Below are 24,293 nucleotides of genomic sequence, written 5' to 3' on the forward strand. Positions count from 1 at the left end.
TTCCAATGGCTTTTAAGACTAAACTATCCAATTAAGAACTGAGACCTGGATTATTTTCCCTTTTAACCCAATAACTGACCCCAAAGAGCTGCAATGCAGACTTTTCTGCCCAATTACAAAATGCCACCCAAACCCATGGAGAAGGAGGAAGAAGAAGCATGAAGAAGAAACCCAGGATGACACCCTGTGCCCTCCATCTTGCTGCCATCCACAACACACTAAAAATCCCAAACCCTAAATTTCTCACCAAGTGATACACCTACACTCCTCTCTATAATCTATTTCACACTTTTGTGGATTCCAGTCTGTCTTGAATCTGGGAAACTTTCTCCATGGATGAGGGTCAGAGTCAGTGCTGCCCTGGGGGTCAGGGCACCCCAGAGCAGACACAGAAATACTCCCAGTGCCCTGGGTTTCCACAGGTACAATTAAACAGTAATCATAGCCAATTACCAAACAATCATCACATTTAACAATCATATAATTTATCATAGTCATTAAATTATTATACCAGTGCAGTTTTGCATGATCCAGTAAAACTCAACACCACCTGGGGTTGGGCAGCTGCCAGGAGATTCTTCTATCCAAATCCATGGGAAAAATAGGGGTTACTCACCGTGTGGCCTCCTTTGTAAGAGCCTGAATGAGAGATGTGGGACTCCAGGGGCTCTCCAAAATGCAGTTTCTTACATCCAAGATGTCACAGCAGTCCAGGGCTGTGGGTGACAGAGCTGTGCCCACAGCTGTCAGCTCCAGCTGCAGGCAGGCCTGGAGACCCTGAGTTTAGGTTACAATGCATTATAGACTTTTCTTTTGGTTATAATGCATTATAGACTTTTCTTTGCTGAGCATCTTCATACAGTAGAACCAATCTATACCTTAACTTTTATCTCTAGCCTATCATAACTACTGTAATTACCATATTCATGTTAGTGTTCTCCAGTTACTAAAAGTTAGTGGATTACAGTTTAAGCCAGAAGTTGTTTTTCAGTTTTCTTACAGTAGAAAATTATGAAACCTTTTTTCTACTTGCAACATTTGCTGACTTTTTTGCCTGTGCTCTCTTTCTGCTTGGTAAAAACATCTTCTTGTTTGGCGTGGGTTTATCCTTTGTTCTTTGTCATAAAAACCCCTTCTAACTAACACAGCCTTTGCCTCCTTGGTTATCCAGTGAGACTGGCTCAGCAATTCTTTTCTTCTATATCAAAACTTGCTTCCATCTCTATTCCTTCACCAAACTCTACACTCAAGAATCTTTCTGCTAAGCACACACATCTGTGAGACTTTCTTGTCAAAACTTTCATCCTTCCCAACCCTCCTGTGCTGCCTCCTCAGGAGAAGTGTGCCCAGTACTGGCCGTCCGACGGCTCCGTGTCCTACGGGGACATCACGGTGGAGCTGAAGAAGGAGGAGGAGTGTGAGAGCTACACAGTGAGGGACCTGCTGGTGACCAACACCAGGGTAAGAGCCTGGCTGCTCCCCCTTGGTGGGGTGGGTGGTGTTTGAGAGTCCCCAGGATGAGGGAAGAGATGAGAATCTTGACTCTGTGTTTCAGAAGGCTGATTTATTATTTTATTATATATATTATATTAAAAGAAAATTATATCCTAAAGAAATAGAGGAGATTTAATCAGAAAGCTAGAAAGGAATGAATAATAAAATCTCGTGACAGACTCAGAGAGTCTGACACAGGTGGCTGTCATTGGTCATTAATTAAAAACAATTTCACATGCTGGGTAAACAATTCTCCAAATCACATTCCAAAGTAGCAAAAGATGGAGAAGCTTCCCAGCTTCTCAGGAGAAAAGATCCTAGTGAAAGGATTTTTCAGAAAATATGTCTGTGACACCTGGGGACCTCTGCGTGCTCCTGGGTTTCACTGCCATGAGCCCCTGCTGGTGTTCCCTCAGCTCCATCAGCTCCCCATTGTCCCAAAGGGATTTTATCCCTGTATCCCTGTCCTGCTGCTCATTCCTGCTGCCCTCACCACCAAGCCTCCCTCCTGCTCCCCATTCCCCACACTTCCCTTCCTCCTTGCCCTGGAAATGCCATTCCTCCACAAGCAGCTTTCCTGCAAGGAATTTGCTTGCTTCTTCCAAAAATCCCTGTGGTACTTTCAAGGTCCCCCATGGCAGGAAGGAAGTGATGAATCTGACTCCATGTTCTTAGAAGGCTAATTTATTTTTTTATGATATTATATTAAAGAATGCTATATTAGAACTTATCTCCCTCCTACCCCCCATTCCCCACATTTCCCCTACTCATTGCCCTGGGAATGCCACCCCTCCACCTACAAGGATTTTGCTTGCTTCTTCCAAGAATCCCTGTGGTATTTTCAGGGTCCCCCATGGCAGGAAGGAAATTATCAATCTGACTCCATGTTCTTAGAAGGCTTATATTATATTATATTATATTATATTATATTATATTATATTATATTATAATTATATTATGCTATACTAAAACTTATCTCCCTCCTGCTCCCCATTGCCCACATTTCCCCTGCTCCTTGCCCTGGGAATGCTGCTCCTCCCCAAGCAGGGATTGTTACCCCAAAGCCCTGATCCCCCCTGGGTTCCTGGGTACAGATCCCCCAGCCTGACCTGGAGCTGTGCCCTCCCCACAGGAGAACAAGAGCCGACAGATCCGGCAGTTTCACTTCCATGGCTGGCCAGAGGTTGGGATCCCCGGGGATGGGAAGGGGATGATCAACATCATTGCAGCGGTGCAGAAGCAGCAGCAGCAGTCTGGAAACCACCCCATCACTGTGCACTGCAGGTAAAGCCTGGCTGGAGCAGCTGGGCCACCCCTCTGAGGGATCTGCTCCACCAGGAGATTGGCAGATGGTCACAATCCCAAATTGTGTCCTGGGTAAAATGGGAGAGGCTGGGGTGGGGTATTTTTGGGGTTGTTGGGAGGAATGGTGAATCTGACTCCATGTTCTTAGAAGGCTAATTTATTATTTTATGATCTATATTGTATTAAAGAATATTAAACTAAACTAGACCAAAGAATAGAGAAAGGATACAGACAGAAGGCTAAAAGATAATAATGTAAACTCGTGACTCTTTCCTGTGCCCTGACACAACTTGATGGTGATTGGTCATTAAATGAAAACAATCTACATGAAACCAATAAAGCAATCAATCACCTGTTGGTAAACAATCTCCAAACCACATTCCAAACCAGCAAAACACAGGACAAGCAAATGAGATAATATTGCTTCCCTTTTTCTCTGAGGCTTCTCAGCTTCCCAGGAGAGAAATCCTGGGCAAAGGGATTTTCCAGAAAATATGACAGTGGCACTGGGGCAGGGCTGACTCCTCTGGATTGTCCTCTGGGCAAAGCCATCAGGGGTGTTCCCTGAGCTCCTGGTTTCTCTTTCCCAGTGCTGGAGCAGGAAGAACGGGCACCTTCTGTGCACTGAGCACTGTCCTGGAGAGGGTGAAGGCAGAGGCCATCCTCGATGTCTTTCAGACAGTCAAGAGTTTAAGACTACAGAGGCCACACATGGTGCAGACACTGGTAGGTGCCTCCTGCCCCACCAGAACCTCAGCAAGGATGGGCTGGGGGGCTCAGTGCTGAGCAAAAACCTCTTTGGTTCAAGGGTTTTGCTCTCATGGAAGAGGGAGTAAGGGGAGATGTGGGTTCATCATCCCTGGAAGTGTCCAGGGCCAGGCTGGATGGGGCTTGGAGCAACCTGGACAGTGGAAGGTGTCCCTGCCCATGGCAGGGGGTTGGAGCAATCTCAAGGTTCCTTCCAACCTTCAAGGTTCATTCCAACCCAAACCATTCTGGGATCCATGATTTGTGAGGGTGGGCCAGGAGCTGTCTCCCCTTCCTCTTGTTAAGGCATCAAATGCCTTTAAAGCACGGACAGAAGTTGTAGGAACCTCCTTAGGGACATCCTCAGCCACAATCCATACATTAATGAGCTGAAACTCCTGGAAGAATGTCCTGGAGTGGCTGTGGAACCCTGTACATTGGTAGAGTTGGGGCTGGGTGGGGTCTTGCAAGAGGGGTTTGCTCAGGGTTTTAGAAGAAAAATCTTTTGGGATCCAAACAGAACCTCAGAGAGGGAAGGGGAAAGCAGAATTTCTTTGGCCATGAGTACCCCAGGAAGGGTTTGGGGGTCACAGGGAGGTGGGACCTGCTCTGGACACCTGCCCAAGCTGTCTGAGGTGTGGATTTTCCTGCTGTGACCCTGCTCTCTCTGAACTCCCACAGGAACAGTACGAATTCTGCTACAAGGTGGTGCAGGAATACATCGACGCCTTCTCAGACTACGCCAACTTCAAGTGAAGAAAAACAGGAACAAAAAAAATCCACACCCACCCTCCCTGAAACAAATGACAGAAGAGTTGCCTTCTTTAATATTTTGTAATATTCTGTTTGTTAATATACCCCCCCAAACAAAACAAAAAGCAAAACCTATGTGTATATATCTTAACTGTTTTAGAGGTTGGTACCATAAGCTTCATATTAGCTGGAGATTTTATATGTAGCAAAGTGTTAGTGCAGATACTGTTGGCTCCTTTTTTTCCAATGTTTTATTGGGGAATTAAATAGCTTGATGTTTGGATTAATATTGTCATACCATCTCTCTTCTGGAGAGTTGATACAGGCTGTTATTTTGTTTGTAAATCTCTTTTTTTTTTTTTTTTTTTTTCTTGAGGGAGTAAAACCTTTTAAAAAAAAAAAAAAAGGAAAGAAAGATATCCTGGATCTCATCTGAAACAAAACCCAAACCCTCCCCCATCAGCACAACCCCACCAGCACAAGCTTTTCCAAACCTGCAGGGAAATGGTTTCACATTTTTCTGCTGGTCAGCTCTAAAAAAAAAATGAGGAGAAAAAACCAAAAAGCTCATTCTGTGTGTGTGTTTATATATAAATACCCTCATTTTTGTAGCAAAAGCTAAAATACTTTCTTCTCTCGGGGTCAGGCCACCATGTACTGCTGGTTTGGAAACTGTAATTGCCACACAACAGCACCCAAATGTTGGGATTTCAACCCCAAAAAAGCAAAACCCAGAAAAACAAAAGGATTTTTTGCTCCCTGAAGGAAAGGTCTGTGTGTTTGGAGCTGGATTTTAGGGCAGGGATTTGGGCTGGCCCTGTGGCCCTGAGCTGAGGGTGGGCACTGCCATCCCTGCTGGGGCTCTCTGTACCAGGTGAGCTCCATCCCCAGCTGCTGGGGGAGATGTCAGATTATTTTTCCTGGCACCCTGAGAGATCTCAGAATGAGGGAATGGTTTGGGGTGGATCTCATAGAATATCCAATCCAATATCCATGGCAGGGACACCTCCCACTGTCCCAGATCTCTCCAAACCTCATCCAGCCTGGCCTTGGACACTCCCAAGGATCCAGGAGCAGCCACAGCTTCTCTGGACCCCCTGTGCCAGGGCCTCACCACCCTCCCAGGGCAGGATTCTTCCCAAATCCCCACTCCAGGCCTGCTCTCTTCCAAGAAAAATCCAAAGGCTTACAAAATATCCTGAGGAGCAGAGGTGCACACTTGTATATTAGAAAAAAAAAAGGTTAATATGGGTGATTTTATTATTTTCTTATGAAGCAGAGGCTGAGGAAAGACTTTCCTTGTCCCTCCTGCAGTCAGGGGCACCATGGCCAGGTTAATGGGGGAGCTCCATCCCCTCTGCAGGCACTGGCAGAGCTGGTTTGGAGCAGAGGCTTCACCCCCAGGATTTCTCTGGACACCCCAACAGTGCTGGGGAGCACAGGGTGGGTGGCAGGGCCCAGGAATGTTGACAGGGATGTCCTAATCTCAGGATATGGGGTTGAAATCCTGGAAATTCTGGGTAAAACCAGCCCAGGAGTCAGAGTATCCAAGTATTTTCAGCTTTTTCCAGCCAGGCAGGATTCAGTGGAGGCACACAGGCAAGGGGGCACCCTCAGAAACCCAAAACACCCCCAAAAATTGCTTTGCTGCTGCCACCATCCCCACTTCATCACCTGGCACCCCTCATGAGCCCCAGTTGCTAACAAATTCCAGCTCCTAAATTTTGGGGGCTTTGGGCCAAGGCTGTCACACTCAGAACTAAATGTGGTGACCCCAAAGGAATGGGGACCCTCCTTGAACAGGAGGGTTTCATTCGTCCCCACAGGTGCTCCACCAAGGAACGTGGACCACCCCAACAAGTCCCTCCATTTCCCTTTTTTCCTCCATCCCCAGGATCTCAGGGTGTTTGGGGAAATTTTGGGGTGCCAGGAGCTGCCTTGAGCTTTTGCCACAGCATCTGCACAACCCCATCCTGCATCCAACTGCAAATATCAGAGAGATGAGCAGCTGCTGGAGATAATCCAGGGCCAGATCCTGCCTAAATCCCCTTCCCAAACTCTGCCACATCCCCTGAGCTGGGAGCTGTGGGCTCCATGGCCACTGCCAGCATCCAGCCCCACTTTGGGGGTGACAGATTTGAAATGGGGGGAGAACCAAGGAAATGGGGGCAGGGAAACTGAGGCATGGGGAATTTGCTCCTCTCCTTTCAACAAGAGCATCCATGGAGCTGCAGGGGGACAATCTGCATCCATCCCTTTCCCAGCTGCCAGGAAATGGGAAATGAGCCCCTTCTGGGGCAGAATCCCCAAACAGGAGGCTCAGGGTGCTGTTCTGTGGTGCCAGAGGCATTTGGGGACAAGGAGGCACCGGGCACTGGCACGAGGAGGGCGATGCCATCAGCGAGGTCACTGTCCCCCGTGGGAACGGTGGCTGGGCCGACGTCACTGTCACCGAGCCCTTCAAATAGCGGTGCCTGCCCTGCCGGCCACTGCCACCACCGGCCACTGTCACCACTGCCACCACCGACACCGGCCACTGTCACCACCGGCACCACCGGCACCGCCACCTCCGGATCCCGCCCAGGTGAGGCTGCCCCGGCCATGGCACGGGTTGGCCCCGGGTTGGGGGGTCCTGCTTGCCCCAAATCAGACGCCAAAAGGGGTCTGGGGGATGGGGGGAGCGTCCATGCTGGATCCAAACCCCAGCAGCACCCCGGGGTGCTGAGCCCCTCCGGCTTCCCCAGCCCCAAAGGGCACCCAGAGTGCTCATCCCCTCTGGATCTGCATCCCAAACCCACCCATGGGTGCTCACCCTCTCTGCATCTCCATCACAAGCCCACCCATGGGCTCTCATCCCCTCTGCATCTCCATCCTAAAGCCACCCCAAAGTGATGCTGGGTCATCTCCTCCATCATCTGCATCCCAAACCCACACCAGCACCATCCAGGGGTGTTCATCCCCTCTGGATCTCCATCCTAAACCCACCCACGGGTGCTCACCCCCTCTGGATCTGCATCCCAAACCCACCCACAGTCCTCACCCCCTCTGCATCCCAAACCCACCCCAGCACCACCCATGGGTGCACCCCCTCTGCATCTCCATCCCCTCACCCAACCCCTGTGCTCCTACCGAACCCAAACCGCCCCAGGCAGCACCCTCGGGTGCTCAGCCCTCCCACAGCCCCCGGGGGTGTCCCCATAGCAGATCCCGGTGTGACAGTGTCCCCCGTGTCCCCATAGCAGATCCCGGTGTGACAGTGCCCCCGTGTCCCCATAGCAGATCCCGGTGTGACAGTGCCCCCGTGTCCCCATAGCAGATCCCGGTGTGACAGTGCCCCCGTGTCCCCATAGCAGATCCCGGTGTGACAGTGCCCCCGTGTCCCCGGAGCAGATCCCGGTGTGACAGTGTCCCCGTGTCCCCGGAGCAGATCCCGGTGTGACAGTGCCCCCGTGTCCCCATAGCAGATCCCGGTGTGACAGTGCCCCCCGTGTCCCCATAGCAGATCCCGGTGTGACAGTGCCCCCCGTGTCCCCATAGCAGATCCCGGTGTGACAGTGCCCCCGTGTCCCCGGAGCAGATCCCGGTGTGACAGTGCCCCCCGTGTCCCCGGAGCAGATCCCGGTGTGACAGTGCCCCCCGTGTCCCCGGAGCAGATCCCGGTGTGACAGTGCCCCCCGTGTCCCCGGAGCAGATCCCGGTGTGACAGTGCCCCCCGTGTCCCCGGAGCAGATCCCGGTGTGACAGTGCCCCCCGTGTCCCCGGAGCAGATCCCGGTGTGACAGTGCCCCCGTGTCCCCATAGCAGATCCCGGTGTGACAGTGCCCCCGTGTCCCCGGAGCAGATCCCGGTGTGACAGTGCCCCCGTGTCCCCGGAGCAGATCCCGGTGTGACAGTGCCCCCCGTGTCCCCGGAGCAGATCCCGGTGTGACAGTGCCCCCCGTGTCCCCGGAGCAGATCCCGGTGTGACAGTGCCCCCGTGTCCCCGCAGCAGATCCCGGTGTGACAGTGCCCCCGTGTCCCCGCAGCCCCCGGCCATGGCACCCCGCGGGTCGCTGCTGCTGCTGGCGCTGCTGCTGCTGAGCTGCGCCCTGCCCCGCGCCCGCGGCCAGCACTGGTCCCACGGGTGGTACCCGGGGGGCAAGCGGGACCTGCGGACCCCCAGCGACCTCCAGGTAGGGTGTCCCCCGCGGGTCACCCCCCTCCGGGTCACCCCCGTCCCTCCCGGGTGATGCCCACCCCGCCCGTGTCCCCCTGCCCAGGGTTTGTGCGCCCCCCATCCTGTCCTGGGGTTAAAATCCCTCTGGGTTATCCCTGCCCGAGTTACGCTGCCCCAAATTATCCTCCCTGGGCTGTATCCCCTCGGAACCCTGTCCCCGTCCCGCGATTATCCCTCCCTGAGTTCTTGGATTTATCTCTGCCCCAGGTTAAACCCCACTGCGGGTTTATCACCCCCACGGGCTTAAATCCCCCCGGGTTATCCCCCTGCCTGAATTATCCGGGTTTATCACCCCAGTTTATCCCCCTCCCTGAATTATCCTGATTTATCACCCCCACGGGCTAAAATCCCCCCAGGTTATCCCTCTCCCTAAATTATCCGGGTTTATCAACCCCAGGGGCTAAAATCCCTCAGTTCATCCCCTTCCCTGAGTTATCTGGATTTATCACCTCCCCAGGTTATCTCTGAATTATCCGAGTTTATCACCCCAGTTTATCCCCCTCCCTGAATTTTCGAGGTTTATCACCCCGGATTATCCCCCTCCCTGAATTATCTGGGTTTGTCACCCTGGGTTTTCCTCCTCCCTGAATTATTCAGGTTTATCACCCCCACGAGCTATAAATGCCACCCCAGGTTGTCCCCCTCACTGAATTATCCAGGTTTATCACCCCATGAGCTATAAACCCCTCCCCAGTTTATTCCCCTCCCCGAATTATCCTGATTTATCACCCCCACGGGCTAAAATCCCCCCCCCCCCCCCCCCCCCCCCAGTTTATCCCTCTCCCTGAGTTATTCGGGTTTATCTCTCTGGGTTATCCCCCTCTCTAAATTATCCGGATTTATCACTCTCACAGGCTATAAATCCCACCCCAGTAGATCCCCCTCCCTGAATTATCTGTGTTTATCACTCCGGGTTATTCCCCTCCCTGAATTATCCGTGTTTATCAACCCTACGGGCTAAAACTGCCCCAGGTTATCCCCCTCACTGAATTATCAGGGTTTATCACCCCCAAGGGCTAAAATCCCCCAGTTTGTCCCCCTCCCTGATTTATCCCCCCCCCCACAGTTCATCCCCTTTTCCCGTGTTTATCATCCCCTCCCATTTCCCTTCCTCCCCGAATCCCTTTCCCCCCATCCATGGGGTGACCCCCCCCAATCCCGGCTGCTTTTCTCCCTTTTCCCCCCCTCCTCCCGCAGGTCCCGTCCCCTCTGGGGCGCTGCCGTCCCCTCCCGTGTCCCCCCCGGCGGGAGGAGCCGCTGCCGGTGAGCGGGGACGGGGCCGGGGGTCCTGGGGGGGTCCCCGGGAGTGGGTCTGACCCATCCTGGGGGTGCTGTAGGGTGTCCAACACCGGGACTGACCAGTCCTGGGGGTCTTGGGGGTCTCCGGGACCGGGTCTGACCTATCCTGGGGGTGCTGGAGGGTTCCTGGACCAGGACTGAGCCATCCTGGGTGTCCCCGGGACGGGGTCTGACCGATCTGGGGGTCCCCAGGACCGGGATTGACCCATCCTGGGGGTCCTGGGGGATCCCCGAGACCGGGTCTGACCAATCCTGGGGGTGCTGGAGGGTTCCTGGGACGGGCTCTGAGCCATCCTGGGGGTCCCCGGGACGGAGTCTGACCGATCTGGGGGTCCTGGGGGATCCCCGAGACCGGGTCTGACCCATCCTGAGGGTGCTGGGTGTCCCCGGGACCAGGACTGACCCATCCTGGGGGTCAGATTTTGGGGGTGCTGGGGGTCTCTAAGACTTGGACTGACCGATCTGGGGGTGTTGGGGGGTCCGGGAGACCGGGAGTGACCCATCCTGGGGGGTCCTCGGGAAGGGCACTGATCCATTCTTGGGGTCCTGGGGGTCCCCGGGACCGGGTCTGACCGAGGCTGGGGGTCCCTGGGACGGGGACTGACCATCCCAGGGGTTCCCGGGACCGGGTCTGATCCATCTGGGGGGTCCCCGGGGTGGGGTTTGACCGATCTGGGGGTCCCCGGTACCGGCACTGACCGCTCCCCCCGCCCCTCTCCCGCAGCCCCCCGCTCTGCGCCCCTGACCGGAGGCACCGAACCCCGCGGGAGCGACCCGGGACCCCCCCGAGGGGAATAAAGGGGCTGGGGGGGATCTGTGAGAGTGATGGTGATGGAGGGACTGGCGGGGGTGGCATGGGGACAGCGGGGACAGCGGTGTCCCCAGGGGGATGCCGTGCCCGGGGGGGGCGGGGGTCGCGTTCCTTGGGATCCTTGGGTGGGCAATTCGTGTCCCAGGGGGCGGGCGTCCGATTTTGGGGTGCCGTGTCCCGTGGGGCTGTCCCTGTCCCCAGACCTGTCCCGTGACAGTGTCCCTGTCCCTGGGGGCTGTCCCTGTCCCGTAGGTGCCCGTGGGGTGTCCCTGTCCCGTATAGGGTGTCACTGTCCCCGCCGCTGTCCTTGTACCACGGGTCTCCTTGTCCCCGCCGGTGTCCGTGTCCCACAGATTTCCCTGTCCCCGTGAAGGGTGTCACTGCCCCACGAATGTCCGTGTCCCCTGCCTGTCCCTGGCTGTCCCTATCCCAGCCGGTGTCCATGTGTCCCCTGACTGTCCCTGTCCCGTCTAGGGTGTCCTTGCCCCATGGATGTCCATGTCCCACGGGTGTCCCTGCCCCCCACGGATATCCGTGTCCCATGGGTGTCCCTATCCCCTGCAGGGTGTCCCTGCCCCACGGATGTCCGTGTCCTCTGGCTGTCCCTGTCCCTCGGGTGTCCCTATCCCTGCCGGTGTCCGTGTCCCCTGGCTGTCCCTGTCCCGTGTAGAGTGTCCCTATCCCCGCTGGTGTCCCTGTCCCACGGATATCCGTGTCCCCTGGCTGTCCCTGTCCCGTGTAGGATATCCCTGTCCCTGCCGGTGTCCGTGCCTCCTGGCTGTCTGCGTCCCACGGGTGCCCCTGTCCCGTGTAGGGTGTCCCTATCCCCGCCGGTGCCCGTGTCCCCTGTAGAGTGTCCCTGCCCCACGGCTGCCCCTGTCCCGTGTAGGGTGTCCCTTGTCCCCACGGGTGTCCGTGTCCCTCTCCCCTCCCGAACTCCATTTCCCATCACGCCCCGCTCCCCCTTCCGGTTGCGCGGCGCACAGGTGTGACGTCACTCTCCGCGCCGCGCGGTCCCTCAGGCGCCGCCATGCTGCGGGCGCTGAGGCGCTGCCGCCCGGGGCCCGTCCCGCTCCCGGGGCTCGGCCCCGGCTCCGGCTCCTTCCCGGGGCTCTGCCCCGCCTGGGGCCCGCGGGCGGTGCCGGCGCGGGGCCGCAAGACCCGGCACGACCCCCCCGCCAAGTCCAAGGTGGGCCGGGTGAAGCTGCCGCCGCCCGTGGACCCCGAGGAGCTGCTGGTGGTGCAGGAGCGGTACCGGCAGCACCGGCTGGTGCTCAGCGCCCTCCGGTACCGGGGCTGCGGGGCAGGGCTGGGCTGGGCTGGGGCCGTGGAGATGGGGGCTGGAGGCAGGGGCGGCTGTGGGGCAGGGGGGTCGGACATGGGCTGGGACTGGGGGTGGATGTGGGTTTGGGTAAGGAACTGGCTGTGGGGCAGGGGAAGGTCGGGACTGGTTATGGGGCAGGGGAGGGGTTGTAGGTTTGAGTTAGGGACTGGTTATGGGGCAGGGGAAGGTCGGACATGGGCTGGGGCTGATTATGGGGCTGGGGGTGGTTGTGGGTTTGGAAAGGGACTGGCAGGGGAAGGTTGGGACTGGTTATGGGGCTGGGGGTGGTTGTGGGTTTGGAAAGGGACTGGCTGTGGGGCAGGGCAGGGTTGAAGGGCAGGAGCTGGGTATGGGGTTTTTGGGGGCTGCCTTTATTGGGCGCAGGACTGGCCGTGGGGCAGGTGTATGGGGCTGTGAGGCTGCTCTGGGGCAGGGGAAGGTTGGGGGTGGCTCTGGGTGTGGAGTTGGAGGCTGAATGAAGTGCTGGGGGGCTGATGTGGAACAAGAGAGGGTTGTGGGGTGGGAGGCTGGATATGGGGCTGTGAGGCAGGGGAGTGTGGCCTCGTGGCCATTTGGGGCCGCTGTGAGGGACAGTGGGGCAGTGGAGGGGTGGCTGCGGGGCACTTTGTAACGGGAGCCGGGAGATCTGGGGGCTGGGAAGGGTGGTGGGGTTTGCACTGATGAGGGGCAGGGAAGAGTGAGGATGGTGGCACTGGGAGCTCGGTGGGGCAGGGTCAGGGTGGCACTGGGAGCACTGAGGGGCAGGGCAGGGGCAGGGTGGTGGCACTGGGAGCACTGAGGGGCAGGGTGGTGGCACTGGGAGCACTGAGGGGCAGGGCAGGGGCAGGGTGGTGGCACTGGGAGCTCTGTGGGGCAGGGGCAGGGTGGTGGCACTGGGAGCACTGAGGGGCAGGGGCAGGGTGGTGGCACTGGGAGCACTGAGGGGCAGGGCAGGGGCAGGGTGGTGGCACTGGGAGCTCTGTGGGGCAGGGGCAGGGTGGTGGCACTGGGAGCACTGAGGGGCAGGGCAGGGGCAGGGTGGTGGCACTGGGAGCACTGAGGGGCAGGGCAGGGGCAGGGTGGTGGCACTGGGAGCTCTGTGGGGCAGGGGCAGGGTGGTGGCACTGGGAGCACTGAGGGGCAGGGCAGGGGCAGGGTGGTGGCACTGGGAGCTCTGTGGGGCAGGGTCAGGGTGGTGGCACTGGGAGCACTGAGGGGCAGGGTCAGGGTGGTGGCACTGGGAGCACTGAGGGGCAGGGCAGGGGCAGGGTGCTGGGTCCGGGTGCTGGGGCTGGTTCTGCTCTGGGGCAGTCCGGGCAGACCCCGCTGTGCTGCCGGCCCCGGGCAGGAGCTCAGCGCCCTCCCCCGGCCCTGCAGGGCGGAGTTCAGGGCCGAGGTGCTGCAGAAGAAGCGGGAGGAGCGCCTGACCGCCGAGGGCTCGCCGGAGGAGCTGGAGGAGCACCGGCGGCTGATGGCCTGGAACGAGGAGGAGAACGGCCGGCAGAGGGCCCGCAGGTCAGCACGGCCCCTGCAGGGCACGGCGGGCACTGCTCGGGCACAGCTGGGCACAGAGAAGCTTGGGCAGGGTCATTCCTGGTTAGGAACTGGTTCGTGGCCAGGCCCGGTGGGGAATGGTCACACCAGAGGTGTCCCCAGGGCTCAGGGTGTCCCCAGCCCTGTTTGATGCCTTTGCTGATGATCTCCATGAGGGGGTTGAGTTCACCGGCAGCAGATCTGCAGGTGGCACTGAGCTGGGTGTGGGTGTGCTGCAGGGCAGGAGGGCTCTGTAAGGGACCTGCACAGGCTGCATCCAAGGAAATGAGGGATAACAAGTGCAGGTGTGGGTTCTGCACAGCAGCCAGGCAGAAGGGGACCTGGGGGACAGATGGACAGCAGGCTGGACACGAGCCAGCAGAGTGCCCGGGTGACCAAGCAGGCTCCTGGCCTGGATCAGGAATGGTCCAGCAGGAGCAGGGCAGGGATTCTTCCCCTGTGTGAGGCCACACCTCGAGTGCTGTGCCCAGTTCTGGCCCCCCCAGTTCAGGAAGGACTTGGAGATGCTGGAATATTCCAGGGAAAGGCAGCAAAGCTGGGGAAGGGTCTGGAACTCAGATCCTGGTAGGAGCAGCTGGGAGGGCTCAGCCTGGGCAAAGGAGGCTCAAGGGAGACCTTGTCAGTGTCCTCAACTCCCTGACAGGAGGGTGCAGCCAGGATGGGTCAGGATCTTCCTGGGAGCAGAGAACAAGAGGACACAGCCTTTCCCACCCTGACTGATTCTGTGATTCTGGGAAATCCTGACCTGTTTGAATAAATCTGCCTGTGCAGCTCTCGTGGTTCCTGTGCCTTCTGCTGCTGAGGGCCAAGTCAAGGTGCTCTGGGTGGATGTGTCACCTCCTCCATGACATTTTCCTTTCTGCCTGGCAGAGAGGAGAGACTCAGGAGAGAAGAGGAGGAGCAGAAGAGGAGGAAATCAGAGATTGCAGAGAAACAGGCCAGGAAAATGGAGGCTTTCCTGGAGGAGAAGGAGAAGGAGGTTCTCCAGCTGCAGGTAAGAGCAGCTGGTGCCTCCTGGGGAGCAGCTTGCCAGAATTCCCTGCCAGGGAGCCATGTGGGAGCCGTGGGCTTGTTTTCCACGGATTTCTCAGCTGGCAGCTGGGAACCACATCAGCACCTTCCAGGGGTGTTGACAGCGCGTGGATGGGAGGGAGCTTGAGCCAGAGCTCTGGGAACAGGCTGGGATAATCCTGAGGGGGACAATCCTTGTGCTTTGCTTCAGGAGGAAGCCAAAAACTTCATCACCCCCGAGAACCTGGAGGCTCGGATCGAGGAGTGCCTGGACAACCCCCGCAATTACAACTTCGCCATCGACAAGGACGGGCGCGTCGTCAGGCGCACGGTGCTCTCGTAGCAGCCCTGGCTCTGGTGTCCAGAGCCCCCAGAACACACAGACCCTTCCTTGGAATGTATAAATTGGCCTCTGAAGTGGTGGAGAAGGGCTCTGGCTGTGCTGCCTCCAAAGGGTTAACGCTGAGGGAAAGGGGGTGAGGGGAACTTGGAGGCTGCAGCTCAGCCCTGTTGCTGTGCCTGTGATCCCACCTCCCACGTGTTTGGATCCTTCACGCACAGCATGTGGGGGGAGCAGGAGCAGTCCTGAGGCAGAGCCTGGCTCAGCTCCTCGCTGTCAGCTCCTCTGCACGCTTCCAAAGGCAAAGGAGGGCTGAGTGAATTTGTAGGAAACACTGACCTTCCCTTTTTTTTGTTGTTGGGGGAAGGAATTAATTGTAATCCTGATTTCACACTTCAAACCCTCCTTTGCACATCCCTTGGTGTGGCTGAACAAGAATGTGTCTGAATGATCCAGGATTTCTGGTGTCTCATTATTCCTCCCTTTAGGCTTAATTTATTCATCAATATAGAAAAAATTGTAGTGGCTTTGGGTGTTCTGGGTTGTTGGGGTCTTGCAGGCGGTCAGCTTTGTCCTAAAACTTCTGGTTTTGGGCTGAGCCTGGAGTTTGCTGTGTTTCAGCCATGGTCTGCAGGTCCCTCTCCCTCCTTCCCTCTCTCCCTCCCTCAGTTCATTGACCTGAAACCCTCACTTTTTACCTCTACTTTTCCCTAAAAGTATCTTCTCCCAAGCCTGCACCTCAACCCAGCGAGCACACAAAACCCACAGACTTGTGGCTGGGTTGTTTTTCTGTCCAAGTTTTATTTCTAGTTAAGCTCAAAGCTCATCACTTCAGTCTGAATCACAGCCCAGGGTGGGGCTGGGACGGCGATGGATGCAGGATCCTGCAGGTTCTCTCCTGGCTGGGCTACACCAACAGCAGCTCCTGGTCACAGGATGAGTCAGTGCCACAGCCCTCTGAGGGGAGACAGGGGGGAGTGTGGTGTGAAATCAAGCAGCACCCACCTGACCCCAGGGACCCCCCAAAACAGCCCCCAGGGACCTTCTGAACCAGCTCCCAAAGATGCCTCAAACAGCTCCCAGAAATCCCCAAAGTAGCCCCCAAGGACCCCCCAAAACAGCCCCCAGGAACCTCTGAACCAGCTCCCAAGAACCCAAAAAAACAGCCCTCAAGGACTCTCCAAACCAGCTCCCAGAGATCCCCAAAAGCAGCCCCCAGAAATGCCTCAAACATCCAGGGACACCCCCAAAACCAGCCCCCAGAGACCCCCCAGCCCTGGGGTTTGCTGAGCTCCTGCTCACCCCATTCTCCGATGCTTTCCAGGATTTACAGCAGGATCCCTGCCAGTTTAATTTAGGGAGGAGGGTGGGATTTTGAGAAACACTGATGAGAGCAGATGGGACGTGGCTCCTGCACTTACTCAGCCCCCAGAATTTGTTTGCTGTCTGTTTCCCTCTGCCCCAAACCCTCCCAGTCTCATCCCTGGGGTCTGGACTGGTCCTGGAGCGTGCCCTGTCTGGACACACGGATGGGACAAAGAATCCCTTGGCCATCCTCCCCTCTCCCACTATTCTGAGAACCCTGAATTCCCTCCCGGCTGTGCCAGGGCTGGGGACAGCAATCCCGGGATGCCGTGCCGCCCTCACCGGTGCTGCAGCAGATGCCGGGGGCGGCGCAGCTCCCTCCGGAGCCGCAGGGTTTGCGTCCCGACTCGCAGGGCGTGGGCAGGAAGTTTTCCTCCTGGCAGCGCAGCGCCTCCGAGGTGCCGATGTAGCAGCCCAGCTCCTCCCCGCAGCAGATGTTGGGCCCGAAGCAGTGGCCCTTGTTCCGGGGGCCGCAGGGCAGGCACTGCTCGGGGAACGGGGGGAGAAAAAGGTTGGGAGAAGGGAGGGATGGGGTTGGGAGTGCTCCAAGCCCTCCCAGGACTTACCTTCCTGATGTCCATGTCCAGCACAGCTCGTTTGCCCCCGATGGGGCAGTTCTGGATGTAGCAAGCAGAGGAAATAGTCAGGAGCCCCAGGAGGCAGAGAGCCAGAGCCTTGCAGGACATGGCGGCGGGACAGGGGGGATTTGTGGCTGCTCATCCCAACTGCTGGCCCTGTATTTATAGTCCTGGCTCCTGCTTAGGGATTCTGGCACCGGCGTCACCAGTGTTCCTTAAAAACCACAAGGCATTGCTTCCCACAGCGGAGGGCTCGGCTAATAGCCAGAGGTCGAGGACGTGAGGTCAAGGACAAGGTGCTGGTTTTCTCCTCAGTGATGAGTCTGGCAGGGACGTGTGGAGGTTGTGGATGGAGCTGGATGGATGCGTGGAGGTTGTGGATGGAGCTGGATGGATGCGTGGAAGTTGTGGATGGAGCTGGATGGATGTGTGGAGGTTGTGGATGGAGCTGGATGGATGCGTGGAAGTTGTGGATGGAGCTGGATGGATGTGTGGAAGTTGTGGATGGAGCTGGATGGATGCGTGGAAGTTGTGGATGGAGCTGGATGGATGTGTGGAGGTTGTGGATGGAGCTGGATGGATGTGTGGAGGTTGTGGATGGAGTCTGGGCTTGGGCCCTTCCCTGGCAGCCCCTTTGGGCCACTGAGCTGTGGTGTGTCCCGTTGGGAACCCCTCTGGCATGGAGAGGGGAGGGATGAAGGAAGGCAGCTGCAGGTGGGATGTGTCCATCAGGAGCAGGGTGAGAAGGGTGTGTGCTTCCCTTGGCTTCAGATCCCTTTGGGTGGGAGGAAGCAGCCCCAAATCCTCTGGGATCATCCATGGGGATGTCCTTGTAGGCCCTGGCCTTTGGGGGATGCTCAGCACTGGGCTCATCCCTCTCTGGGATAACAGTGACACCCAGCCCATCCCCACCCACTTTCATCCCACAGCTCCAAAGCCACCTGAGAACACCAAACCTCCCAGGCAAAGGCCTGAAATCCCAAATTTCCCCACTGCTTCTCCTTGGAGCTGCACACAGGGATTCAGGGTGGTGTCCTGAGCCCCATCACCAGCACACAAAGTCCCCCCTCCTCCTCCCTGAGGGGCAGCACCGAGGATGAGGCCGAAGGCTGACGCAACCACCCAAGGTCCTGCTCACCCCTTGCCTTCCTTATCCCAATTAGGAGCTCCCAGCTTGAATACATTTCCTTGCTGAGGACAAACCTTGACGTCCACTGAGATCATTACCCTGCACTGCCTTAATTGGGAATTAGGCAGCCCAGAGCTGGACAGCCATGACCTTTTCCTGTTCCTCTGGCTTGCTTCAAAATCCACCACTTAGCGAGGCTGCCACGAGGGCAGCCAGGTCCCTGTCACCCAGCCCGGGTCAGGGCCAGTCCCTGGGGACAAGGCAGGCACTGGCATCCATGGAAATGGCTTGGAAATGGGGCTCAGCTGCCCCAGCAGCTCAGCTCTGGCTGCAGCAGGGGATGGAGGGAGGGAATTTTCACCCCAAAGCCCCTGTGGCTGCTCCAGGGGTGCCCAGATGTGTCTCAGGTAGAAAAGTGGGGAAAACTCCAGTTATCAGCCCCTGGTGCTTTTTAGGGACTGGATTTTTGCCTGATTTTGAGGTGTTCATCAGACAGAGCATTCCCAGCTCAGCTACACATTCCCAGTGCTGCAGGAATATTGGGGGTTCACATCCTGCATCTTGGAAAATCCAAGTGCTGGAGCTGGGCTGAAAGCCCAGTTCCCTCATCCCAGCTTGGAGTCCCACATCCATGCTGGTGTCACCCCTTTCCCAATGATTTTGGGGTGATTTGGGGTTGCCCTCCTTCCCCAGGGCTGGGATCAGACACTGGATGTGGGAAGCAGGTCCTGGATCAATCCTGGAGGTCCTGGATTGATCCTGGATATCCTGGATTGATCCTGCATGTCCTGGATCAACCCTGAAGGTCCTGGATCAATCCTGGAGGTTCTGGATCAATCCTGCAGGTCCTGGATCAATCCTAGAGGTTCTGGATCAATCCTGCAAGTCCTGGATCAGTCCTGCAGGTCCTGGATCAGTCCTGCAGGTCCTGGATCGATCCTGCAGGTCCTGGATCAATCCTGGAGGTCCTGGATCGATCCCGGAGGTCCTGGATCAATCCTGGAGGTCCTGGATCGATCCCGGAGGTCCTGGATCAATCCTGCAGGTCCTGGATCAATCCCGGAGGTCCTAGATCAGTCCTGGAGGTCCTGGATCGATCCCGGAGGTCCTGGATCGATCCTGCAGGTCCTGGATCAATCCCGGAGGTCCTGGATCAATCCCGGAGGTCCTGGATCAATCCTGCAGGTCCTGGATCCATCCTGGAGGTCCTGGATCGATCCTGCATCCCCTGGGGGCACAGGGAGTGTCCCTGATCCCGCCGGTGCCAGGGAGCTCCACCTCCCGGGAGGTGCCACCTCCCTCAGGGACACTATAAAGGACGAGCTGTCCCCTGTGCCCTGGCCAGTGCCAGCCTGGAGAGACCTCGGAGCCAGGACCGTGCAGGGTAAGAGAGCCGGGAGAGGGTTGGGATACCCCAAATCCTGGGGGTGACTGGGGGATAATGGGGACTGATCCTCCCTGTGGGTGTCCAGAGGGGATGGGGAAAGATAGGACCAGCCCTGGGGGGGTCTTTGGAGCTGGGAGCCCAAACCTCTCAGCTCTTGAGGGATTTGGGGTCCTTCTTCCTTGGGAAAGGAAAAGCACCTCCCAAAAAAACATCCCTCTCAGCTCTTGAGGCATTTGGGGGTTCTTCTTCCTTTTCCTGACTTTTTATCATTTTTAGTAGATGCTGTGCTGATTGCTGAAGGCAGCGAGGCCCCAAGTCTGCCCCAAAGAGAGGCACGAGGTAAGGTGACAGTGCCACATCCCAGCTGTCCCCAGTCCCCTGGGGCTGGCCGTGCTGCTGGGTGGGACCCCATGGCCAGATCCCAAATTCCAGCTCTGCCTGGGAGCTGAAAGGACAGAGCCCAAATCCTGCATCCAGCCCAGCCAAACCACTGCAATCTGTGCGGATTTGGGGACAGAAAATCCTCCAACACCCCTTCCTGAGCCCCAGTCAGATCCCATGGCTGGATCTGGGGACAGAAGAGTCTCCAACACCCCTTCCTGAGCCCCAGTCAGATCTCCTGGATCTGGGGACAGAAAATCTTCCAGCAGCCCCATTCTGACCCCCAGCCAGATCCCCTGGTTGGATCTGGGGACAGAACACTCTCCAGCACCCCCATCCCGAGCCCCCCGTCACATCCCCTGGATCTGGGGACAGAAGACCTTCCAATATCCCCTTCCTGAGCCCCAGCCAGATCCCATGGTTGGATCTGGGGACAGAAGAGCCTCCAGCAGCCCCATCCTGAGCCCCAGCCAGACCCCCTGGAACCCCCAGGAGCCACCCCCAGTGCCCAGGACGATGCCACCACAGTGCACGAGGGCTTTTATTGGGTCAGGTATGTACAGAGCCGAGCTGGGGGGGTCTGTCAGGGTAAGGGGGGCTCCCCACGCCCTGGCTCAGAGCAGGGGTTGCTTGCCCTGCTGCTGCCGGTTCGCCAAGTGCATGAGCTTGAGGAGCAGATCCCCGGCCGAGCCATCCAGCAGCGTCAGGTTCTTCTCGTCCGCCGCCTCCTGAGCGCCCTCGCCGCCCTCGTCCAGGCAGGCGCTGTCCATGGTGCAGGTCTCTGCCGCGGGAGGATAAAGGTGGAGTGGCTCGGGTGTTTTGGGATCATCGGGGAGGTGTTTATGGCTGGGGAAGGGGTTGGTGGCAGCCTGGGGGACCAGCACAGTTCGCACCCCGAAAATGATGGTTCAGCTCCTTCCCCTGCTAATGAACCCCCCAGGCAAACCTAATCTCCATCATTTCATCACTCTATCTCTCCTGAGCAGGGAGCAGGGCTGGGGTTTCTGGCAAGTCAGGGAGGCTGTGCTGGCCAGGAAAAGCTCATGGTGCGACGGGAAGGGGCTGAGAGCCCAGACCTTTAGAGTCAGAATGGTTTAGGTTGGAAGGGACCTCTAAGAACATCTTGTGCCATGGCAGGGACAGCTCCCACTATCCCAGGGTGTTCCAAGCCCCCTCCAACCTGGCCTTGGGCACTGCCAGGGATCCAGGGGCAGCCACAGCTGCTCTGGGCACCCTGTGCCAGGGCTCAGCACCCTCACAGGGAACAATTCCTTCCCAATATCCCACCTGACCCTGCCCACAGAGGGAATTGGGGTAGAAGTGAGAAAAGTCATGGCTTGAGACCACAGAATGATGGAATGGTTTGGGAAGGGACCTTAATTCCCATCCAGTGCCACCCCTGCCATGGCAGGGACACCTCCCACTGTCCCAGGTGCCACATCCAACCTGTCCTTGGGCACTTCCAGGGGCAGCCACAGCTGCTCTGGGCACCCCATGCCAGACCCTCCCCACCCTCCCAGTGAACAACTCCTTCCTTACCCCCACCCTGAACCCACCATCCCCAAATCACCTCCCAACCCCTCTTCCCCTCCACCCCTCACTTCCCCCTCCCTAAACCCATCCCACCCCAGCAGCTCCGCGTTCCCTGCCGAGCCCTCCCCGTCCCCTCCCGCCCTCCGTGCCCGTTCCCGGTTACCGGCGCTGCAGCAGATGCCGGGCGCGGCGCAGCGGCCGCCGGAGCCGCAGGGCCGCCCCTCGGGCTGGCAGGGCGAGGGCAGCGCGTCCTCCTGGGCACAGCGCCGCGTCTCCGCCGTGCCCAGGTAACAGCCCAGCTCCGCGCCGCAGCAGATGCCGGGCCCGAAGCAGCTCCCTCGGTTGCCGGGACCGCAGGGCAGGCACTGCGGGGAGGAGCTGCCTCAGCGACCCCAACAAACCCTTCGTGCACACCCCGGGGTTAGAAATCCTCATGGGGATGCAGCCCTGGGGATGGAGCTGGAGGAACGTGTGGGGGTTGTGGATGGAGCTGGATGGAGGTGTGGGGGTTGTGGATGGAGCTGCATGGACATGTGGGTGTTGATGGAGCTGCATGGACATGTGGATGTTGTGGATGGAGCTGGATGAGCATGTGGAGGTTGTGGATGGAGCTGGATGAGCGTGTGGAGGTTCTGGATGGAGCTGCATGGACATGTGGAGATTGTGGATGGAGCTGGATGGAGGTTGTGGAGGTTGTGGATGGAGCTGCATGGACATGTGGATGTTGATGGAGCTGCATGGACATGTGGATGTTGTGGATGGAGCTGGATGGACGTGTGGGGGTTGTGAATGGACATGTGGAGGTTGTGGATGGAGCTGGATGAGCATGTGGAGGTTGTGGATGGAGCTGGATGGAGGTTGTGGATGTTGTGGATGGAGCTGGATGAATGTGTGGAAGTTGTGGATGGAGATGTGGAGGTTGTGGATGGAGTCTGGGTTTGAGGCCCTTCCCTGGCAGCCCCTTTGGTCTGCTGAGCTGTGGTGTGTCCCGTTGGGAACCCCTCTGGCATGGAGAGGGAAGGGATGAAGGATGGAAAGCAGCTCCCCACCAGCCCCTCTTGCAGATCTTGGAGGTGCCATGCTGCCATCAGCACTGGTGACCTTGTGTTCCGGCTTTGGGGTGTCCCCATGACCTCCCTGTCCCCCCTCCATGCTCTGTCCTGTCCTGCTGCCCCCCAGCCCAGCAGCTGTGCTGTGCCAAACTCTGCTGTGGCTGAGCTTGAGCCTCTTCTCCAGGTGCCAACAGCACTTTGGAGCTGTCACTCCTCTGCCACTGCCCCATTGCATGTCCCCCTGCCACCCCAAAACCCCCTCTGCTCCCGGGAGGGTGGCACAGTGCCATGGTGCTACAGAGCCAGCGATGCCCACAGGTGATGGGGAGCTTCTGCACCCCCCAGAGCCACTGTGTCTGGGTAGAGCAAGCAGCTCCCCACCAGCCCCTTTTCCAGCTCCTGGAGGTGCCACACTGCCACCAGCAATGGTGACCTTGTGTCCCCGCTTTGGGGTGTCCCCATGAGCTCCCTGTCCCCATGACCAAGGTCCCCATGCCCTCCCTGTCCCCTGTCCATGCTCTGTCCTGTCCTGCTGCCCCCAGCCCTGCAGGACTCTCTGCTGAGCCCCATTCCAGGTGCCAGCAGCACTTTGGGGCTGTCACTCCTCCACCACCGTCCCACCCCAAATCCCCTCAGCTCCCTGGAGGGTGGCACAGTGCCATGGTGCCCAGAGGTGACCCCCAGAGCCCCCTGTCCCTCCCGGGGCTCCATCCCTGTCCCCGTCCCCCATCCCGTACCTGTCTCACGGCTGTGTCCCCGTCCCCCATCCCGTACCTGTCTCACGGCTGTGTCCCCGTCCCCCATCCCGTACCTGTCTCACGGCTGTGTCCCCCAGCGCTCGCTTCCCGCCCCGGGGGCAGTTCTGGATGTAGCAGGCGGAGGAGAGGGCGAGGAGGCAGAGGAAGGAGAGGGGCAGCGAAGGCTCGGCCATGGTGCAGGGGAAGCTGCTCCAGCTCTCTGGCCCCGTGCTGAGAGCGCCGCTATTTATGCAGCCATCACCCCTTCCCCGGGGAGGAGGAGGAGGAAGAAGAGGGGTGGGTTCGGTTTTTTTGTTGTTTTTCCTTTTTCCTTTCTTTTATTTTTCTTTTTTTTTTTTTTCCTCCCAAATCGCATCCTAGCAAATCTGTAACTGAGATGATTCAGTGCAGCAGCACTCGGGGCTGGTGAATCCCACCCTTGGCTGCTCCAGGGGCACGGGCCAGCCCTGGATGGGCTTGGGAGGGTTCAGGGAGAGGTGATCCTTCAGAAGGTGCTGGTTTGGGGAGGGATGGGGGTTTGGAAGAGGCATTTTGGGGAGGGATGTGGATTTGGAGACAGATGTTCCTTCAGGAGATATGATTTTGGGAAGGTTTTGGTATGGGAGTGATGCTGGTTTGGGATGGATGTGGATTTTGGGATGCAGATTTTGGGATGGATCTGGGTTTGGGGACAGATGTTTGTTCAGGAGATGTGGTTTTGGGAAAGATGCAGATTTTGGGATGCAGTTTGGGGAGGGATGTGGTTTTAGGGACAGATGTTCATTCAGGAGATGTGGGTTTGGGAAGGGTGCAGATTTTGAGATGCTGGTTTGGGGGTGATGCTGGTTTGGGAAGGATATGGATTTTGGGATGGATCTGGGTTTGGGGACAGATGTTCATTCAGGAGATGTGGTTTGGGCAGGATGCAGGTTTTGGGAAGGTTTTGGTTTGGGGGTGATGCTGGTTTTGGGATGGATGCAGATTTTGGGATGCAGTCTGGGGAGGGATGTGGATTTAGGGACAGATGTTCATTTAGGGACAGATGTTCATTTAGGAGATGTGGGTTTGGGAAGGATGCAGATTTTGGGAAGGTTTTGGTTTGGGAATGATGCTGGTTTGGGATGGATGCAGATTTTGGGAGAGATGCTGGTTTGGGAAGGGATGCTGGTCTGAAGGGGGGATGGTTTGGGAAGTGGTGTTTGTTGGGAGCTTGCTGGCCCAAGAGGAATGCTGCTTTGGGGAGGGATGGCTGATTTTGGGGATGCTGATGTAGGGAG

The 24,293-nt window shown here is 57.7% G+C and overlaps 4 protein-coding genes across 6 annotated transcripts in view; 2 read left to right on the forward strand and 2 right to left on the reverse strand.

The window, feature by feature from the left end:
* Window positions 1-4,864, forward strand: part of PTPRA (protein tyrosine phosphatase receptor type A) — a 131,592-nt gene extending 126,728 nt beyond the window's left edge. For all 3 annotated transcript variants that reach the window (XM_059470824.1, XM_059470822.1, XM_059470823.1), the window contains 4 exons: window positions 1,336-1,461; window positions 2,627-2,778; window positions 3,390-3,525; window positions 4,228-4,864. In XM_059470824.1, the coding sequence (XP_059326807.1) occupies window positions 1,336-1,461; window positions 2,627-2,778; window positions 3,390-3,525; window positions 4,228-4,302 (489 nt within the window). In that variant the 3' untranslated portion in view covers window positions 4,303-4,864. The remainder of the gene's footprint in view (window positions 1-1,335; window positions 1,462-2,626; window positions 2,779-3,389; window positions 3,526-4,227) is intronic.
* Window positions 4,865-8,333: 3,469 nt separating this feature from the next.
* LOC132072170 (small ribosomal subunit protein mS26-like) lies at window positions 8,334-15,305 on the forward strand. Its single transcript, XM_059470244.1, has 5 exons — window positions 8,334-8,467; window positions 11,742-11,912; window positions 13,327-13,464; window positions 14,374-14,497; window positions 14,726-15,305. The coding sequence occupies exons 1-5, from the start codon at window positions 8,334-8,336 to the stop codon at window positions 14,855-14,857; spliced, it is 699 nt and encodes a 232-aa protein (XP_059326227.1). The 3' UTR covers window positions 14,858-15,305.
* A 456-nt stretch (window positions 15,306-15,761) lies between these two features.
* Window positions 15,762-16,905, reverse strand: LOC132072171 (neurophysin 1-like). The gene is made up of 3 exons (XM_059470245.1): window positions 16,786-16,905; window positions 16,502-16,703; window positions 15,762-15,811 (listed from the first exon to the last, which is right to left on the reverse strand). The coding sequence occupies exons 1-3, from the start codon at window positions 16,903-16,905 to the stop codon at window positions 15,762-15,764; spliced, it is 372 nt and encodes a 123-aa protein (XP_059326228.1).
* Window positions 16,906-20,281: 3,376 nt separating this feature from the next.
* LOC132072644 (vasotocin-neurophysin VT) lies at window positions 20,282-23,210 on the reverse strand. The gene is made up of 3 exons (XM_059471098.1): window positions 23,091-23,210; window positions 21,391-21,592; window positions 20,282-20,475 (listed from the first exon to the last, which is right to left on the reverse strand). The coding sequence occupies exons 1-3, from the start codon at window positions 23,208-23,210 to the stop codon at window positions 20,309-20,311; spliced, it is 489 nt and encodes a 162-aa protein (XP_059327081.1). The 3' UTR covers window positions 20,282-20,308.
* Window positions 23,211-24,293: the final 1,083 nt, after the last annotated feature.

The sequence above is a fragment of the Ammospiza nelsoni genome, chromosome 4 (genome assembly GCF_027579445.1).
Source record: "Ammospiza nelsoni isolate bAmmNel1 chromosome 4, bAmmNel1.pri, whole genome shotgun sequence".
Lineage (NCBI taxonomy): Eukaryota > Metazoa > Chordata > Aves > Passeriformes > Passerellidae > Ammospiza > Ammospiza nelsoni.

Bases quoted from the DNA above. Each gene is read 5' to 3' on its own strand.
- LOC132072170 (XM_059470244.1), top strand. From the start codon at position 8,334: ATGGCACCCCGCGGGTCGCTGCTGCTGCTGGCGCTGCTGCTGCTGAGC. The intron at 13,465-14,373 runs GTCAGCACGGCC...TCTGCCTGGCAG, and splicing joins GGCCGGCAGAGGGCCCGCAG to AGAGGAGAGACTCAGGAGAG. The intron at 14,498-14,725 runs GTAAGAGCAGCT...GCTTTGCTTCAG, and splicing joins AGGAGGTTCTCCAGCTGCAG to GAGGAAGCCAAAAACTTCAT.
- LOC132072171 (XM_059470245.1), bottom strand. From the start codon at position 16,905: ATGTCCTGCAAGGCTCTGGCTCTCTGCCTCCTGGGGCTCCTGACTATT. The intron at 16,704-16,785 runs GTAAGTCCTGGG...TTCCCCGAGCAG, and splicing joins TGGACATGGACATCAGGAAG to TGCCTGCCCTGCGGCCCCCG. The intron at 15,812-16,501 runs GTGAGGGCGGCA...GTCTCCCCTCAG, and splicing joins CGGCATCTGCTGCAGCACCG to AGGGCTGTGGCACTGACTCA.
- LOC132072644 (XM_059471098.1), bottom strand. From the start codon at position 23,210: ATGGCCGAGCCTTCGCTGCCCCTCTCCTTCCTCTGCCTCCTCGCCCTC. The intron at 21,593-23,090 runs GTACGGGATGGG...TCCTCCCCGCAG, and splicing joins GGGACACAGCCGTGAGACAG to TGCCTGCCCTGCGGTCCCGG. The intron at 20,476-21,390 runs GTAACCGGGAAC...CTCCCGCGGCAG, and splicing joins CGGCATCTGCTGCAGCGCCG to AGACCTGCACCATGGACAGC.